Genomic DNA, 18475 nt, shown 5'->3' on the forward strand with positions numbered 1-18475 from the left:
GTGACTTTTTTTAAAATCCATTTTATTGAAACAATGTGAAAATACAAAGATATATCATCACAGCTACCTTCCGGTAGAGATTAACCGAAGCTCAATAGGAGATATACATGAAACAGGCTCAACAGTAAATAGCCTACACATTTAAATGAAATAGGAAATCAAAGTACAATAAAGGAAAAAAAACATAAACAAATAAATAAATAAATAAAATAAAGGCCATCATTATTCCTCTTTACATAATGTACAGATTTCTCACTTTTTTTCACAAAATACCTAATTTAAAGTTTGCATATAAAGTGTTGAGAAAATGTTTTTGATACCATGCTAAAGTTGCCTAAAAAGAGGAATATAACCGTTGGAATTAAAATAGCCCCACATCATCACATACCTTTCACCATAGCTAGAGATTGGCATGGTGCTTTTTCCATTGGGCCTATTAGCCTGTTTGATGCTCATTGAGCTAAATGCAAATCAAACAGGCTAATAGGCCTACTGGAAAAAGCACCATGGCAATCTCTAGCTATGGTGAAGCATTCCCTTAGCATTTAAGGAGAACATTTATTTATTTATGATACATTCTTCAATCACAAAGAAAATTGGTGTCCTTGGCGGTTTGATTTTTACTCATTTTTTTTTAAATAAGGCATTAAGATCAATTGTCAAATGATGATTGTATATTCCTGTTTTAGCATGGTATCAAATACATCCCCACTGTAAGTATCAAGTTCACAATTAAAGGCTTTCACATGTGGGGGCTTTTTCATATGTCTACGTTTATATGACATGTTATTTTAAACAGAATCTAAATAAATTCAACATTAGGATCTGAATGTTTAAAGTACAATATAACATTCTTATGTGTTATTTCAATGATTTCATTCATATTAATTCAAATATATCTCTCCAATCCAACCCAAAATTTAGCAGAGTGCTTGCAGCAGCCCAAGTGGTGTGACTTACCCATGCGAACTGGTGCAAGTTACCTCAAAGCTCTTTTGGCTTGTGGTTGTAAGCACATGTTGGACTCCCTTTTTAAAATGGCAGCAGCTATTTTCAAGGATGTTCAAGGGGTTTCAAGTAATATATTAAAATTACCTAAAACATATTTCGATCATTTTAATTTTGTTAGGCTAACAACAAAGAAAGCAAATGCTGCTGCTATGGTTTTCACTAACACTATACGGGAAGTAGAAAGCCTCCAACTAAGGATTGCTACACATAGATTTTCTAGGATTGTTCTCTTTGTTTGAGTTACTGTCCCAGATAATAAGTAATCTTTTCCAAGACAAGAATTGTTTAGGTTTTTATCGAAAAAGAACTTCTGATGATAATATTATCTTCAAACGAATTGGCTAATAGGTTTTCTTGGTTGTGTTTTACAGACATATCCTGTGTATCTTATGTATGTTTTTTTGTTGGCAGCAGAAATGGCAGCAGAAATATGGTTTACTAATTACCGGCAACTGCAGCACAGCCACACCTATGACCACAGGTCCCATTTTGTAGTTACACGTGCCTGTCGGCTAGTAGGTGCTCCGTAATGTAATGTAGGAACAGCAGGAGAAAGAAGGCCAAAGCAAGTGGGAGTGTGTCTACAAGAGTGAATCAGTGCAAATATACAGTATGAAAAAAGGAAATGTTTTAACATTGTATAGACTACACAGAACAGCTGAGAGGTTCCAGCTGCCTTGCCAGTGTTGATATCCTTTTTAATATGAGAAATGCTTGTAACAACTGCATAATATTGTATTATCTGGCACAAACAAACGATTCTAGGCCTAGAATTTATGCAGTCTTATACTGTAGCTGGTGAAAGGACATTATGAGAACTGTTTTGACTCAATGACCTTAAAGTTTCAATGCACCATTTCTATAAGTTAAACAGCATAACATTTGCAGTTTTTCTTTATAAATTAATATTTAAAAACACAAAGAATCATAACTTTTTTGGAAGGGGGGAAAGGGCAATTCTCGATGTCAGCCACAGACTGCCGCCATATTGAAACGGGAGAAAACAAAGCATCTCCGCCATTCAATTCGAATACCAAATTCAATTTGTGTATATATCTGGCCTTAGTCTCTCCAGATAATGACTCAAAAAAACAAAAAAAACATGTTAATTAAAAGTTTGACTAATACCTTTTGACACAAAAATGAATGGATTCCTTTGGTGGAGACGCTTTGCTTTTCCCCATTTCAATATGGCGACGGTCTGTTACGTAGGAAGCTGACATCGAGAATGTCATGGATTTTCACAAATCAAATGTGGCATCCCTAGTCCAACTTGATGGTAGCCTTTACTCCACCTCTGCAGTTGCCACCAGCCCATACTGGCGTATTAAGTCAGGAGTGGTCAGTCACAATTGATCTCGAACAAGCCTTCTTTTTATAAATGAGCTAGCCTAGCATCGGCCGTTGTGAATGTGAATGGGGGCAGTATATCCTGACTTTCTCTAGTTCATAATACTTCCATGGTATAGATGCATATGTACAAGCTGTTTCGAGGCCGTGAAGAGATTTTTTCATGAAAAACTTGAATATGTAGGCTATCTTTCAGAAACTAAAATGAGTCTTTAGGGGTTAATCAGTGACTGCAGTGCATCTTTAACAAGAGAGCTTTTGACATTTTGACAGTTATTTTGAATTTAGGACAATCTATGCCATCCTAATTTAGGATTCTTCACTTGGGAAATACCTTAATGGATGGTTTTGTGGCTAAAAGTCTATCAGATGATTTATGTTTTCCCCCCTATTTGTTTTTGCAATACCCAAAAATCCTTAAGATAAGATTTCAGATTTAGGACATTTCTGTAATGAGGCCCCTTCACGTGCACATCCTTCATCCATTTCAGCCCAATATCTAACCAGCACCAATGATGACCTCTGGTGTGGCGTTATTCTAAATTGCATGTGGAAATCATAGGCTATTCATAACAACATGTCTGCTTCAAATGCGCCCTCAGAACCATTCAATGCCGGAAACAGGTTAGCAGCAGTTAATAAAATGAAAACATTTGTTTTGTCAATGTGTGAATGTTGAATCATAAGTTGCCTCATAAAGCGTTGGATTTTTTTTTTTTTAAATCCCTCATTTTCCTCATCTAAACAATTAATATTCTGTAACACTTAATTGCTTCTTACCATCCCATTTCTCGGGGAAATTGAGTCATAGAGCCATACATCTACTTGTCTAATGGTTCATTAAAGAGCAGTCTTAATTCATATTTGCTTATAGTTTTATTTTTTAACAGAACAGAGCAAAAACTATACATACAACTAAAATGATAGAAAACAACAGGTGACAATAGCAAGTTTCTCATATATATTTACACACAGAATGGGGAATGGGAGCAGGAAATGCAGGAAAGCACGTATTTGAATGATTACTCCTTTAAGGAGTATGCAAGGTATCAGATAAATATTAACACTTGGTAATAACCCATATAGTAACCATATGTATATGCCAAGAGTTCACTTTTGAAGTATGAAATCAACAGCAAGTTGCAGTTTGGCAAAAGGTAAATGGAAGGTTTCATAAGAGGCCAAAACAGCAGTCTGTAGACATGTCCAGTGTCAGCCCATCAGCAGCCAGTGCAGGCAACATAAGCGCAGATCTCGCAGGCATCCATGCGGGATGTGATCATTGCTGTCGACAAACAATCAGTCAAAATGATCAGTGAAAGCACTCATAAAATGGTTAGTCAGCCTGTTTTTAAAGTGTTGCAGCGCTTTCAGTTCCATGCACTCTGTCATTATGTGGACAGGTTTATAAGCAGATAATGATAAAATATGGACTTTCATCAGTTTTATATCTCTCCCAATAAAAACAGGTAAACCCCAGAACGGGCCAATAGATCTTTGATATGGTGTGTCTTACCCAGTCTGGTGAGGGAAGCCTTTGCGTTTTTGCTTTGACACAAGGGTTTGAATTCCTCGGGGAAGCCGGGGTGGTTACACATAGTTGCTGTGTTGATAAGGCCGATACGAGAGTTCTGTTTAACTGCTGGCTCCTGGTCCAGAAAGTCCTTCAGTTTCTTCACCATTTCCAAGGGAAAAGAGAATTCGCCCTCCTACAGTAAATATTGTCAATGGATAGACCCAGTTTAGATCAGATACAGACATAATTCTTATCCCATGAGTAACATTTCATTCATTAACATTATTAATACATTAGAGTGGTAAATCACCATAACCTTACCTCGACTGTAACATTTTCAGCTGGCTGATAGAAGGCCATTAAGACCAGAGCGAAAATAAGTAAAGTCTTCATGTTTTTCTGGTTGATCCTTCTCTGAGATGTGCTCCTGTTGTGTGCTGTGGCTCTGCCCTCTTGCTCGCCTTTTAAATGATTTACCCCACTAATAATTTGTATGTTATTGGACAGAGTAAAGGTTCTTCTGGTTAATGATTGTTAAGTATAATTTACAACATGCTGAAAATAGTTTCTAAAGAAAAGAGATAAAAAAAAACTATTGTGCACAGTGTACAATATGACTATTGTGTAAGATGATTTGATTGTACAGACAGTTAACTCATCTTCTGTCCTTATCACTCTCTCACTGTCCTCTACTCAATCAACACCACTCATAATTCCATCATTCTAGTTCCCTAAGTCTATCTTTTTGTTTGAACATCTGAATTCAATTCAAGATAAATTGTATATAGAATTGTCAACATATTCCATCTTCAGTATCGTTTGGTCATACCTTTTGTTTTCTTTAATACAGTTAATTGTCAAAATGTACCACAAATATTGGGGTACATTTTCATAATGCACTATATGAACGAAAACAAATTCTAAAGCAATTTTACTCTTAGTGATCTTTTTTTTATTTTTTTTATTTTTGTGTGTGTGGGTGACTGTGTGTGAGAGGTACGGGATTCTCTCTCATGTATGTGTTTAGAGAGGAATTAAGTTCAAACATATGTGTGTATTTATTTTCCCTCTGTAATTAACTTTCATAAAATAGAAAACAATTATTTAAAAAAAAGAAAGTCTTAGTGATCTATTAACTAGGTCAATAATTCTTTATCTTTCTGCAAATATGTTTCTTTTCTCAAAAACTTGTACAAGTTCATAAAGTCCATAAAGTCCATCATCATGAATAATAATTATCACCAACCTCCTGTCATAACTTTTAGAGAAACATGGTTGTGTTACCTTACCTCATCACTGCTAAAGGATGAGAATGTGAAGACGCTGTTGTCTGTCAGCACTCAGGGTAAAGCTGGTAATATGGGATTAGAAGTGTGTTTAAGTTGTCTGCACAAGACCTTTTAAATCCTCAAATGTCAGGTGTCAGGCCGCGGATATGTTTCCGTAAGTGTGGTGTAAAACACACACTATGAAAGGTAAGGTGTTTTGACGATATCTGAATCACAATGCAGACACAACACAACACAAAGACATTGTCACAATTTCCGTGTCAAAGTGAAAATGTGTTTTCCCTTTGAAGAGAGCTGTCTAGCAATAATGAAGACAGATTTACTTGACCCTTGCCCTTCAAGGCTGTTTTGTGAATGTGGAAAAGAGCCAATATATATCAGACCATTTGTCTAAACAAAGCCAACACATTAATCACTCTGGGAAGGCCTCTTGATATACACAAAAACAAACTTCAAACTTCCTGGATGTGTGTGTGTGTGTGTGTGTGTGTGTGTGTGTGTGTGTGTGTGTGTGTGTGTGTGTGTGTGTGTGTGTGTGTGTGTGTGTGTGTGTGTGTGTGTGTGTGTGTGTGTGTGTGTGTGTGTGTGTGTGCACGTGCGTGTGCATGTGTGTGTGAGAGAGAGAGAGAGAAAGAGAGAGAGTGTGTGTGTGTGTGTGTCTGATTATCTTACTGTAAGATGGAAGGTGTGCAAGGAGGATGTGACTTTGTGTCATGATAATATGCCACATATTCAAACTTAAAACCTGAGAAAGGGGCAAATATACACATAAGTATCCTTCTTTATTATATACACACACATTATAATACATTTATTTACATGATCACTCTCATTCTTACCCATTCTTACGCGCCGGCGCGCGCGCGCGCGTGTGTGTGTGTGTGTGTGTGTGTGTGTGTGTGTGTGTGTGTGTGTGTGTGTGTCCTGCCATGAATTGATTCTATCTGTGTGATTAACACAGGTGATTTCACGATGAGCTGATCTACCTGTTTTACCTGTTGTAGAATCAGCTGATGAAGTCAATGGTTGGAACACCAATGTGGCAGGACTTTTGCTTTCTGAAGCCAGACTTTTTTTTAACCAATCCCCTATATTGATGTATAGTTCAGGGAACCAGAATTTGGTCTTAATGCCTTTACATATGCCGATAATACTAGGTTTCTGACTAATGGCTCTAAACTATACATTTCCTTCAAACAGGGTTCAGTACCTATATGAAGAACCACTCAAGACTCTGATTGAGGCACTTTCTCTGACTTAAGAAATCTTTCATACAGTACAAGAGTGATAATTGAATAAGGCCATGTTATGGTACTGCAAAATACCAGAGTTTGCATGGCACAAAAAAAATGGGCATTGAAATTCTACCTTCAATTAAAAAAAATAATAATTCAAAAGGCAGTTAATGACATCTTGAAAGAATATTGGGACAGCAATGCCAATTTCTGTTCGTATGGTTTTTTTTTCCGGTTAGTTAAATTCGGTTTAGCAATATCTCAAGCAAAACTATGCATACTGGTGCAAACCCATAAAATGCCGTTCCAATAGTTTCCCGTTCCAACCATAGTAAGATAAATGAAGTTGCGTTGAAAAATATTCCTCAGTTGTTCAATATTTGACGCATTTATCACAGGAAGGTTCTTCTTCCTCTGTGTTAAGTGCTTTGCAAACACAAAAGAAAGGTTTACGAGTACTTCTGATAACACTTGACCTGCAGATGATTTGACACATTTATCATGGAGAGGTCACTCTTTCCCACCATCAAGTTCTGCCCTGTGCAAACGTTATTTCGAGAAAAATGGCTTACGAGGAATTCTGACAACCCTGTAGGTGTTGAGTCCAGGGGCATCAAAGCCAGGTGAGAGCCCCTTTCTGTTGAAAGAGTAAAAATTGAAAAGTTGCCTGTCTTGGTTCTCCAGGGAGACCGAGGCCGAATTGACTCTCAGAACACAGGGGTACTCCTTCTCAAACACGACCCTAAACACCCTGTCCTCCAGGTAACTGAGCCTGATAGTCCTGTACTTCGCTGGGACCATGGTGTCCAGCTGTGGGCCGAACTGCTGCATGATTAGAACGCCGTCCTCCCCGGCCCTTATCTCGTAGAACGTCATGTTGCCGTAGGTGAAGAACCCCTCGTACGGGCTCGTGCTGGGGGGAGGCTTGAGGACTCGGGGGGCCTCCCGGAAGGCATTCTCCAGGGCTGGGATGAGGAAGCTGTAGGTCTTGGAGACAAAGTCCTCGTCCTTGGGCTTGGCGCCGGCCATCAGGATGACCAGGCCCAGCTTGAGGCGCGGCACCAAGGAGAAGGAGGCCGAGTAGCCGTCCAGCTCGCCGGCCTTCCGCACCACCTCGTAGCCCAGCTGGTCGTTCACCTCCCACGGCGTGCCCGTCTGGTTGGCGAAGTAGCCCTTGTCGCAGCGGAACGTGGGCGTCAGCATGGTCTTGAGCGTGTCGGGCAGCAGCAGCCGCCGCGTGTACGAGCCCAGCAGCGCCATGCCCAGCTTGGCCATATCTGCCGCCGTGGAGTACATCTGGCCCGAGGGACGGTACCAGCCCAGGTCGTACAGCGGCGCCGTTTGACCGCTCGCGTAGACCCCCACGGCCATTTGGCTCTGCACCTCCGGCGTGATGTCGAAGCCCGTGTCCTCCATGCCCAGCAGGTTCAGGACGTTCTCGGTGACCCAGCGCTGGTACTTGGTGCCCGCTACCTTCTCCGCCAAGACATGTGCCAATAGAGAGAAGGCCAGGTTGCTGTAGTGGCATCTGCAGAGGTGGGAGAACAAGACATGGGGCATCAGATGGGCACTCAGAAGGTTTTCTCATACTTTCTTGCAATGGACTGTCATCACACAGATAGTCTCTTATCTGTGTGATGACAGTGGTATCAGAGAGCAGCTCCACATTGTGTACGGAGACCATTTCCCTAACCCATTCCCCATCTCTCTCTCTCTCTCTCTTTCACTCATCTGTCTGCTCGTCACTCTCCTGTCCATTACAGGCTAAAACTCCTAAGAACCAGAACTTAAAATGGTTCCTCTTACTTGGTTCCTGGGTCTGCCACGAGGACGTCATCTTGAAGTAACCCGATGGCAGCCTGGGTGCTACCTCGCCAGAGTAAGGTGGTTGACCTGAGGCGCCTGGGTAATCCTGCGGGTTTAATATGTCAAGAAAAAGACATTTAGGGCACATTGACTTAGACAAAGACTTGGCATCCTTGCATAGCTGTAAAGCCATCAAAAAGGTCACAACCTTTCAAAGAAGGTAATGTTGGTATCGTGTTATACAACTAGTTTTTCTTTGACTAAAAAACAGTTTTGATCACATTTTATGTACAGGAAACAGCACTGTGATCATTTGATCAAATTCCTTGTTTTTTAATTTGATTAACACCTGTAAAAATGAGATTCCATCAGACATGAGTGTCATCATACCTTACTTCTTAAACACAGTATATTCTGTATGTGTACTGTACAGTATATCCCATGTTGCCTTTGGGGCAGCCCTAGGCTTTCTACATGGCTATAGGATATCCCTGTGGGTTATTTAAGCACACACTACGTCTAAAATAAGCTGAAAGCAGTCAGGTAAGGCTGTTTTCAGCTCTAATCCTCTGGCAAGACCCCAGGCCCTGTTAGGTGTATTCAGGAAGTGGAGCAAAGGGGCTCTATGTTCAAACACAGTTATTTTTGACATCAACACTTAGCCATAACAGGATGAAGCAATAGGTTCCATACACATTTGTGTGTGTGTGTACATGTACATAATGTACAATCACTTACATACTGTACAACCAATGTACATATGACTGCTCTAAAAACTGTTACACTGTACAGCATATAGTTATTCATGCTTGAAGTATCAGAATGCATGATGAAGCTTCTTCTTCCTCTTAATGATAACACAGATGACATGTATGCCTGATGTCAAACTCAGCAGTGGTCTTCATGGAGCCCTTTGAGAGTCCAGCCTAGCTTTCATAACAATAGTATTGTCTATCATATTGTCTATTGATAAATAGTTATGTAGACGTATGTCCGTCGCTACAATAGATTATTAATACATTTATCAAACATTTATGAATATGTTTAGGACAAAGGCGTCTGCCAAATAGCATACGGTAACCATAATCATAACCATGGCCATAACCATGTTTTATACATTTATGAATCCAGACTTTAAGTAAAGTCTTAACTAAAATGACAATAGTAAAAACCCTTCAGGGCTATAGGACTTTTACACCTTTTGAGTGACGCAAGCTCTTCCTTACCAGAAAGCTGGCTGGCCATCCTCCGCAGGGTCACTGAGGAGGTGCCGGCCTTCCTCTCCAGTTTGTTAGCGGATCCAGCGGATCCATCTGCTTTGGCCTTGGGGTCAGAGTCTTGGGGTCCGCTCTTTCCCAGTGGGTTCTTTATGGTAAAATCATCCACATACTTCTCAAGCGGGTCATCAAGAGAGGCCACCTTGCCCTCTTCCCACAACTTGTACAGCATTATTGCAGGGAATATCTTCGACAAGCTAGCGATTCTGTAGACATAAACAAAGGAAGGTAGACCATTTCTTTAGCGGCAAATAATGAGCTTTTTCTAATTATACTGTACATACAGTAGGCATATCCGTATCCATACATACTGTATACCAACATGAACAGGCACTCATGTACATACACATACATCAAAACATACACAACATACACAACATACAAACACTTTCATATAAACAGCTCTTACCTGTACATTGTGTACTCATTTGGTGGTGCGGAGTATGGATCACTTGCATTTCTTCTCCCAAAGTGGCCATTCCACAACACAGAGTCATTGAAGATGACTATGGCAGAGATGGCTGGTAGGCGAGTGGCATTAATATTTTGTCTCAGGAGTCCATCCACCTGTTTTGGTAAGTCAGAACCTCACGTTATGAAATGGTAAAGATCAAATATTATTTTTTATCAACGTAAATGGCGTGTATTATTGCTGAAATTCAGTCACATTTTCAAAGTGTTCAAAGCATCCTTTTCAATTACGACAAAATATCTACAACTGAACTGTGACAATATCATCAGGGTATATATCTGCAGTGGCGCAGCTTCCCACCTTCTCCAGGGCTTCCTTGAGGATGGGGATGGGGTGCTGCAGGGGCACCGGCTCTGGGAAGCGAGGACACATCTCCTCCTCTGGGGCATCGTTCACCATGAACTCCTCCACTGGGAAGGAGAATTCACACGTGCAGGCAGAGGTGAGAACTCTATGCTAAACTGTAATATCTCTTCCACTGGAATCCCATCCCATCCAAACAGGTGGTGTAGAGAAGGGAGAGAGAGCAGTGACCCCAACCCCAGGTCTCTGGGGTACTAACCCTGCAGCTTGACAGCAACGCCAAAAGAGCCAGGCTCATCAGTATCGCAGTCAGAGCGCATACTCAACTGTAGTGACTCTACTCTACTGTAACTGACCCTAGGCAGATGGGTTGGGCCCTTGAGTCGTGGATCTGTCTGAGGTTTCTTCCTATATGTATCTCCAATTCTAGGGAGTTTTTCCTTGCCCCTGTTACTCATGGGCTCTCTTTGAATGTTTAACACTCTGTAACGCGCCATGAGACATGTGTAATGTTTTGGCGCTCTTTAAGTGAAATTAAATGGAAATTGAAATTGATAGTGACGGTACTACAAGAGGTGAAAACTCTATGTTAAACAGTAACATCTTCTCCACTGGAATCCCGTCCCGTCCCAACAAGTAGCTCTAGTAGCTGAAGTATTGCAGCACTGTCATCACACATTGGAGTGATCTCCTTCAAGATGGAAGAGTTACTTGTGTAGCATCTCAGGTTTGCTGTTTATTTTGCGTGACTATACTGTAGGAGACATCAAACAGCTTCATATAGCCATGTAGATCATGTCGCCTAGGCTGGATATGATTTTTAATACCACATAGTATAAATATAGATATCATCTTAATGTAATCGCACTGTAATCATCATGATTGCTTTCCCTGGTAATATCCCGGCACAGTATACTGTAAGCGGCCGCCACATATCAATCAAGGAAGTAACTGGTGAGCTCCTTTTCGGTCGGAAACGATGATCAGTGCTTTTGATCTGATCATACTTTCCACCGTGGTGTCTCTTACAGTGAGTTCTAGCCACGCTCTCCCACCCCCTGCTGATAATCAGGCTTTGCTGTGCGCAGTAAGCTGTGAGCCACTATGTCGAGCTTTGTGTAATCCCCAGCCATCCCCCGCAAATGATCAATTAAGCATAAGGAGATCAAAATGCTAAATGTAAAAAAAAGTAGAACCCGTGCCCAAAAGGAACTCTAAACTTTCTTGTAAACATTACATATTGTATACATATTCACTTGTACATAATCTGTACCTTCACCAAGCATCGCTCATGGTTTGTAGAGATGTGTGAGAGCAGGGCTGTGTGTTGTGAGTTATTTTAAGCCACCCTGTAGTGTTCACAGTTCATGACTCTTACCCGTGCGGAGCTTGGGCTGTCTGTATTGCCAGAGGAAGCAGGCTGTCATGACGACAGAGAGCAGCAGGAAGAAGACCAGACCCAGCTTAGTCCATTTCACTTTCATCTTCTCAGTTTGGCACTCCCAACCGGCCACAGGTGGCTTTCGGGAGAACACAGAACAAACAGGAACTTGTTTTTTAATATGGGTCATACTCACAGAGGAAGGTGTAGGCTATAGGCTACCACACATATTCCTTGAGTGTGCGGTTGGATATTCTCAAACACAGACATATCATAATGATTATTCTGGCCTTTTTCTTTTGCATGGCACAATTCATTTATAGTTTAATGCAAAATAACAGTAACTGTGAACCCTTATCCGTTACATTAAAAACACACTAAGATACAACTTAAAACCAATGAAGATCACTGGCAAGAACAATTGCGAACTGAAAAAAAAAAAACATCATGGCAACGAAAACTATGTTTGGCATCATAGAGAGCAATATCCCACAAAGTTAAAGTGCCATTTAATACTACTAAAATGTACTGAGCTAACTTACCACAAAGCACTAGAAGAGGCCGATCAGATAGCCCCAGTGTTCCTCGCACATCATAGTGTCCTCCTCTTGTCTTCTTTCAGGAAAGTGTATATCTCCTCTCCTCCTTATCTCGCACCTATTTCAGTTTCATTTGAAAATGAATAAGATAATAAATGATGAAACTGAAGAAATGCTGCCTGTCAGAAGAGCATTACAAGAGCTTGTGGAGGTTGAAAGTTGTGAAGGAGAAGTCCCCAGCCATTCGGTCACTTGCCAATGGTTTAATCTCTGTGCTGACCTCTCCACTGACATTTCTATTTCCTCTCCACCAACTGTGGCCCGTCACGTCATAATCTGAGGATATCCTCGACTAAAGCCCGGAGGCCCACACTCAGACTCAGAGGGAATCCTGATGGCGACGCGGGGGAGGCATTAGAAATCAATTCACTTCATTCTCCTCGCGTGCCGCGTGTGCAAATGAACAAAGCTTCAATTACGCTTAAAGCTTTATTTAGCTTTACAGGATCTTTCTCTTTTTTCCCTTCATTTTGCTCAGCAACAACATTGCACTGGGTGGTGGCTGGCAATCAGCTACACATTTCTTTCATAATGGAGTATTATGTTTGTAGAAGGGATGTAGACCAGCAGTTATCAGTGTTTTACATTTACATATAATGATGTACTCAACAAAGACACAATAGTGATAGTATAGCCTACATTACTGAGTACATTGCACATTCCACATGACATGACCCTGTGGAAATTAGAAATTTGCTTATACCAAAATATATTTTCATATACATTTGCCTGAAATATAATACAAACACTGTTGCTCTGGCAAATTGCGATGTCAAATAATCTTAAAGCTCATCTTATACAGTACATGTCACTACTGAACTTGTGTAAAGGCAAATCTTTTTTCAGATGAAGTAATATCCTTACAAACACAGATCCCCTGGTCATTATGAGTTTGAATGACCATAGTACTGAATGTTCAACGTTTACAAAATGTGATTGGAACCATTGTTTGATTCCCACAATCCGAACATGTCAAAGATAAGTCTATACATCAATAAGTACTTCAAACATCCGGCTTTAGCTTGGGTCCCATAGAGTAAGTCATTGATGCCTATACTGTACTGATTTATGACTCAACATATCTCGCCATATACTGTAGCAGAGGGCTCTTTCCCATGCAGGGCTCAGCCTGCAGTAAAGGCTTGTAAATGTGTCAGGACTGATGTACTGCTCGCTCAGCCAGTTCCACTATCTCACCGACGCCCAGCACTCCTCTCACGCCTACCAGCTGCTTACAAGAGAGACTCTGGGTCATTACGCCACAAGACGCGTCTACAGTGCCTCTGTCTGCCCGCCCCACATATGGTGGATTCTTAAATATTTACTTTGGACTGGAGCACCAAAACGCGGTTACTGCAAAGTTGTGCCACTGTGTTCTGAGAGAATGATAACGTATGAGAATTCAAGCTCTCAGCAGGCCTGTTTACATGATCATAAAAATATTAGAAACTAATAGAAATTTTAATAAAATAAATAAATAAATAAATGTATAAATAATAATTTATAATAAATAAATAAATGTATAGATGCTGGCAAATATAGGCAAACACTAGATAGGATGCTCAGATAGCAGTTGAATGATATTTGACATAATTTATTGTCTAAATACATTTTATGGTTATGGATTATGGTTATGGAATTTGGCAGACACTTTTGTTCAAATGAACAGTGAACAGTTTTAAAATGTTGGTAATACAAGATAGTAAAATACCAAAAATAAACATAATAATTTCATAATGATGTATTACAATAAACGAATGCTATCATACAAACCATAACATTTTAAAAAGGTTGACATGTCACCTTTATGCTGCTAAACATTAAGATTGAAACTCACTGCATTATTCTGAAGTATTACTTGTGGCAAAGCAATACCCATAGGGGGCAGCATATTCACGTCTCCCTCCCCTAGTAATTCCCTTTCTCTTCGGAGTTGGACAGATAGCTGAAGACAGTCAATCAATTGCATTACAAAATACTTCCTTGGTTAGCTAATAGCACGATAGTTTTAAATCACACTGCACATGTATCCTTCATACCAGTTTGTCCTGCTGCCAAATGACAGCTGCTATTTTCTGTCGTCAGCAGTTTCCTTTGGACCCTTAAAGAAGGTCCGGCAGATATCAATGCTACCTCAACATGTGTTCAGCTGACCTCTGCATCTGAGCCTGCGGTGTTCACAATTTTCCATCCGCCTGCTTTGGGTCAATCAACGACTGGGGAATTGGGCCGGTTAAGGTGTTGTAGTATGTCAGTGACATTTTGCTATAGCTCCGTGCTCTTGGCCAGTTGTTAAACAAGGTAAACAATGAGTTTAGATATGATTTAGGCCTACCTGATTTTTTTTATGTATAGTAGGCTAATGCTGACCATTTTGTTATGATACCGACACTTGGAACTAAATCTCACAAACTTGTATCTAAAAACATCAACAACAACAACAACAACAACAACAACAACAACAACTAAACATCTAAAACATCTCACATTAGGTCCGCACATCTTGAACAACACACGATAGACACCGTCTGCACATTTTACAAAAGGCACAAGTCTGCACATGCAAAAGTTTACACATCTTGATCAATACATGAAGGTCTCTGACGTTTTAGCGACTAAGCTGGCAGGTTATTTTTCTGGAGATGACATTGAACATCAACTCAAGAGGACTTCAAGCTATAGCTGAAGTGGAAACTGTACTGTATTGGTGCCTCACTCTCCTCCTACCACCTGCTGCCATTCATAGTTGCTTGGCAGGTGTTCTATTCCCAGAGTCTCCTGGCGACCTTAGTCTTCGAAGATCCTCGTCCCTTTCTATTTACAGCACACAATTACGATAGGGCCATGCCCGTGATCTAGATATTAAATTACTCGTGAAATATTTGCTTGTCCTCCAGGCTTTCTGGTATTCTCAGCAGACAACAAATCTCCCCAAGTGTCTCGAAGAGCAAATCGCGTGTCACCTCTGGGGGCAAGGTCAATTTTTTCAATTTAGAACAGCAGCATTTGTGAGCCACAGACACACTTCACTGTGTGTTACAATCAAACTTCCTGGATGGTTGGGTTAGGCTTGGTGTACTGGTATATTGGTGTGTGGGTGTGTGTGTCTGTGTCTGTGTGTGTGAGAGAGTGTAATTGAGTGCATGCGATTGAGTGTGTGTGTGCGTGCGTGCGCGCGCATGTGCGTTTGAGTGTGTGTGTGTGTGTGAATCTAATTGAGAGTGTGTGATTGAGTGTGTGTGTGTGTGTGTGTGTGTGTCTGTGTGTGTGTGTGTGTGTGTGTGTGTGTGTGTGTGTGTGTGTGTCTGTGTGTGTGTGTGTGTGTGTGTGTGTGTGTGTGTGTGTGTGTGTGTGTGTGTCTGTATGTATGTGTTTGTGTAGGGAGGGGCAGACTGATCATGTGTGTCTATATGAGACAGACTGGGTTCTGTATATTTGTGCCTAATTCATCTCCAGTGTCACCCGCGCACCACATGTGCACAACAGGAGAGCAACGGAAAATGATTTTCCACAAGATGCAACACAGCTGCTGGCTTAATCCGATTACGCTCAAAAACAATATCACATTTGGCCAGGAAGTCCGTTGTCAGATAGTGATAGAGTGACTCATCTGTAGATCATGGATACCTCAGAGACAGACAACTAGTTGAGCTATGCCAAGCCCTGCAGGCAATTACTGCCCCATGAAAGAGGATCCTATATGCTACTGGCAACACCAGTGCTGTCAAATTGATAGTATCAATGCAATGCATTAAATTATTAATTAATAGTTATTAACATGCCATATTGCCAATAAGCACATTTTTTGTACAGTGCTTTTTACATATGTTACATGCTCATTGTGTCAAATGTTGAGTTTTTGATTGACTCTTTGAGAGTTACTTAAGATGAACAACTGATTTAGTTGGCACTGATTTGTCTCCAAAGGTCTTATCAAGACCTAATTGATATAGTCACATGCTCATGCACGCCTTACAATTCACAGAAGCAGGCTCAAGTGCACACACACACGCACGTGCAAACACACACACACACACACACACACACACACACACACACACACACACACACACACGCACGCACACGCACGCAAACACATACTAAGCTCTTGACATATTTTTATCGTGTGGAATAATCAATATGAACTAATGATTGGCCAACTGATCAATAGCTCTCCTCACGTCTAAGTCCCCTTTGACATGTATCTATTAACAAACCTGAGCGTTGGTGATAAGAGCCAGAACAGAAACCAGTTTCATGGTTCAATTCATGACCCGCAAGTCAAGACAGATTAGACCTGATTGGGTTGTTGGTGCCATATGTGACCTACAATCTGTGCTCTGCTTGCATTAGCAGACAGGAGGGTCGCCGATCTCCCTGGGCAAAGGTTTCCATGGGAACGACCCCTGGATCCTGTGGTCTGCCGTTTTTCAGCCCTCACTCATCTTGAGGCTGAATTATCCTAGATTCCTTTATGTCAGTTCCATATTCTTCTGCTCTATTTCCTCTCTCTCTCTCTCACTCTCTCGCTCTCTCTCCCTTCCTCTCTCTCTCTCCCTCTTCCCCCGTGGTTCAACCCCCCTCCTTATCCGCAGTACTCTTACACACAGCAATGGCTTCTAAAAAAGATCAGTGTATTTTGCTCTACTTTTACAGTGAGTCATCATGTTTTTTTTTTGTTTTACAACCCATCTGTTGTACTTCCACTTCATTAGATGTGTAAAATGAGCAGGGCTGATAGCCTGTGTGGTCAAGTGGGCCTATGTCTGAATTTAAAAAAAAGAGAGAGAAAAAATAATAATAAAAAAACATATTAGTAGGTTATGAGTATGAATGAGTAGTAATATAAGTCTATGGTCTGGTTTCGCATAAGTCCTGGTCATAACAGACAAAAGAGACAAACAAAAATCCTTTACAAATGAATTAATTCTCAAAGTCAACCAGAACAATGCAAACTCTTTCACCACGCTAAGTGGGTGGCCGCTGGCTTTCCAGCAGAATGTTAATAGTTAGGGGTTAATTCGCGCATTATAAGCCACTCAGACCGAAATGCTGAGTGGATTTTCTCAGGTTGAGGTCAGGGATCATGTGTACACTTGTGAAGAAGCAGGCCAGTTTTCTCCGTCTGAACGTCTTAACCGATCTGTCAGTAATGATCGTCCGCGGCCGTCAAAGCTGGACCAAACCCGATCATTTGATCTAGGCTACATTGATTTGTTGTGTGATAGAGGGTGAGCGACCAAACACGAGTAGCTGCCAATTCCACTGTAGCGTTCTAACTCAAGATGGCAGTATTGACACAAAAGAGTGGCTGGTAGCCTGTTGGTTTGGAAGACGCAAGAGATCACGTAGCCTATGTTTGAAATTAAGTGGAGTCCTGCTTTGCATTTATGTTCTGATTAGTTTGGGATGATTAGTTCTGTCCTCATTTCTTTAATATTACAGCAAGGCCATCTTAAATGTGTATGAGTAGGCTAAACATGATGCTGTAGCCAGTCCGCTGCTCTGTTTCTGAAATTGGCACGTTCAGATGTAGAACTGTGAAGAACTCACTGCGCGGCAGTTTCGTGTTGAGTTACGATCACACTCATTTGTGATGAGTTATGATCTTACTTTTCATATTTGTTGAGTTATGAGTTGATCAGTTATCATCTTGTCGAATTGATGATTTATGATAATACTTTTCCCCACATATTTTATATTTCCATTTTACGTTTAACTCTTCAGAGGAATCGTTTCCAGCTCCCATATCCTCCTATCTATTTATTTCCTTTGCAGTTGTTTTGTTATTATTTTTCTTTAATGTAGCACATCTATTTTATTGCATAAGGCTATAACAATGCAATGAAATGAAAATGTTCCAATGTTACCGTTTATTTTCAACCGAAAAAGTAATTTCAGGTTTAGTACTTTTATTTATTTACCCAATCATCACCGTCATTATATCCACCACCATCATCTCATCGTCATCATCACTACCAACATCACTGCGATGCAATTGAAATGCAATAAGACCAGCCGAGCAAGTAATCAATGCAGTTATTTATATTATCTGTCGTTTATAACAATCCAATGGTTTGTGCGCTATAATTGTGAAGTTGATCATGGTGCAACATATTTCTGGTGCAACACATTGCCCTCCCCCTTTTCGCTCATTGCATGGTTTCGTCCAAACTTGGCGTAGTCTACAGTAGATGTGTATTCATCCCACAAAATGTGGTTTATTCTGTTGGCTG

The 18475-nt window shown here is 40.7% G+C and overlaps 2 protein-coding genes across 2 annotated transcripts; both read right to left on the reverse strand.

The window, feature by feature from the left end:
- Positions 1-3240: 3240 nt before the first annotated feature.
- Positions 3241-4316, reverse strand: LOC134087103 (guanylin-like). Its single transcript, XM_062540344.1, has 3 exons — positions 4199-4316; positions 3878-4070; positions 3241-3646 (listed from the first exon to the last, which is right to left on the reverse strand). Exons 1-3 carry the CDS (start codon positions 4268-4270, stop codon positions 3582-3584), a joined length of 330 nt encoding a protein of 109 aa, XP_062396328.1. The 5' UTR covers positions 4271-4316; the 3' UTR covers positions 3241-3581.
- Positions 4317-6950: 2634 nt separating this feature from the next.
- lactbl1a (lactamase, beta-like 1a) lies at positions 6951-11743 on the reverse strand. The gene is made up of 6 exons (XM_062540166.1): positions 11638-11743; positions 10257-10366; positions 9894-10051; positions 9434-9690; positions 8208-8313; positions 6951-7929 (listed from the first exon to the last, which is right to left on the reverse strand). Exons 1-6 carry the CDS (start codon positions 11741-11743, stop codon positions 6951-6953), a joined length of 1716 nt encoding a protein of 571 aa, XP_062396150.1.
- Positions 11744-18475: the final 6732 nt, after the last annotated feature.

The sequence above is a fragment of the Sardina pilchardus genome, chromosome 7 (assembly GCF_963854185.1).
Source record: "Sardina pilchardus chromosome 7, fSarPil1.1, whole genome shotgun sequence".
Classification (NCBI taxonomy): domain Eukaryota; kingdom Metazoa; phylum Chordata; class Actinopteri; order Clupeiformes; family Clupeidae; genus Sardina; species Sardina pilchardus.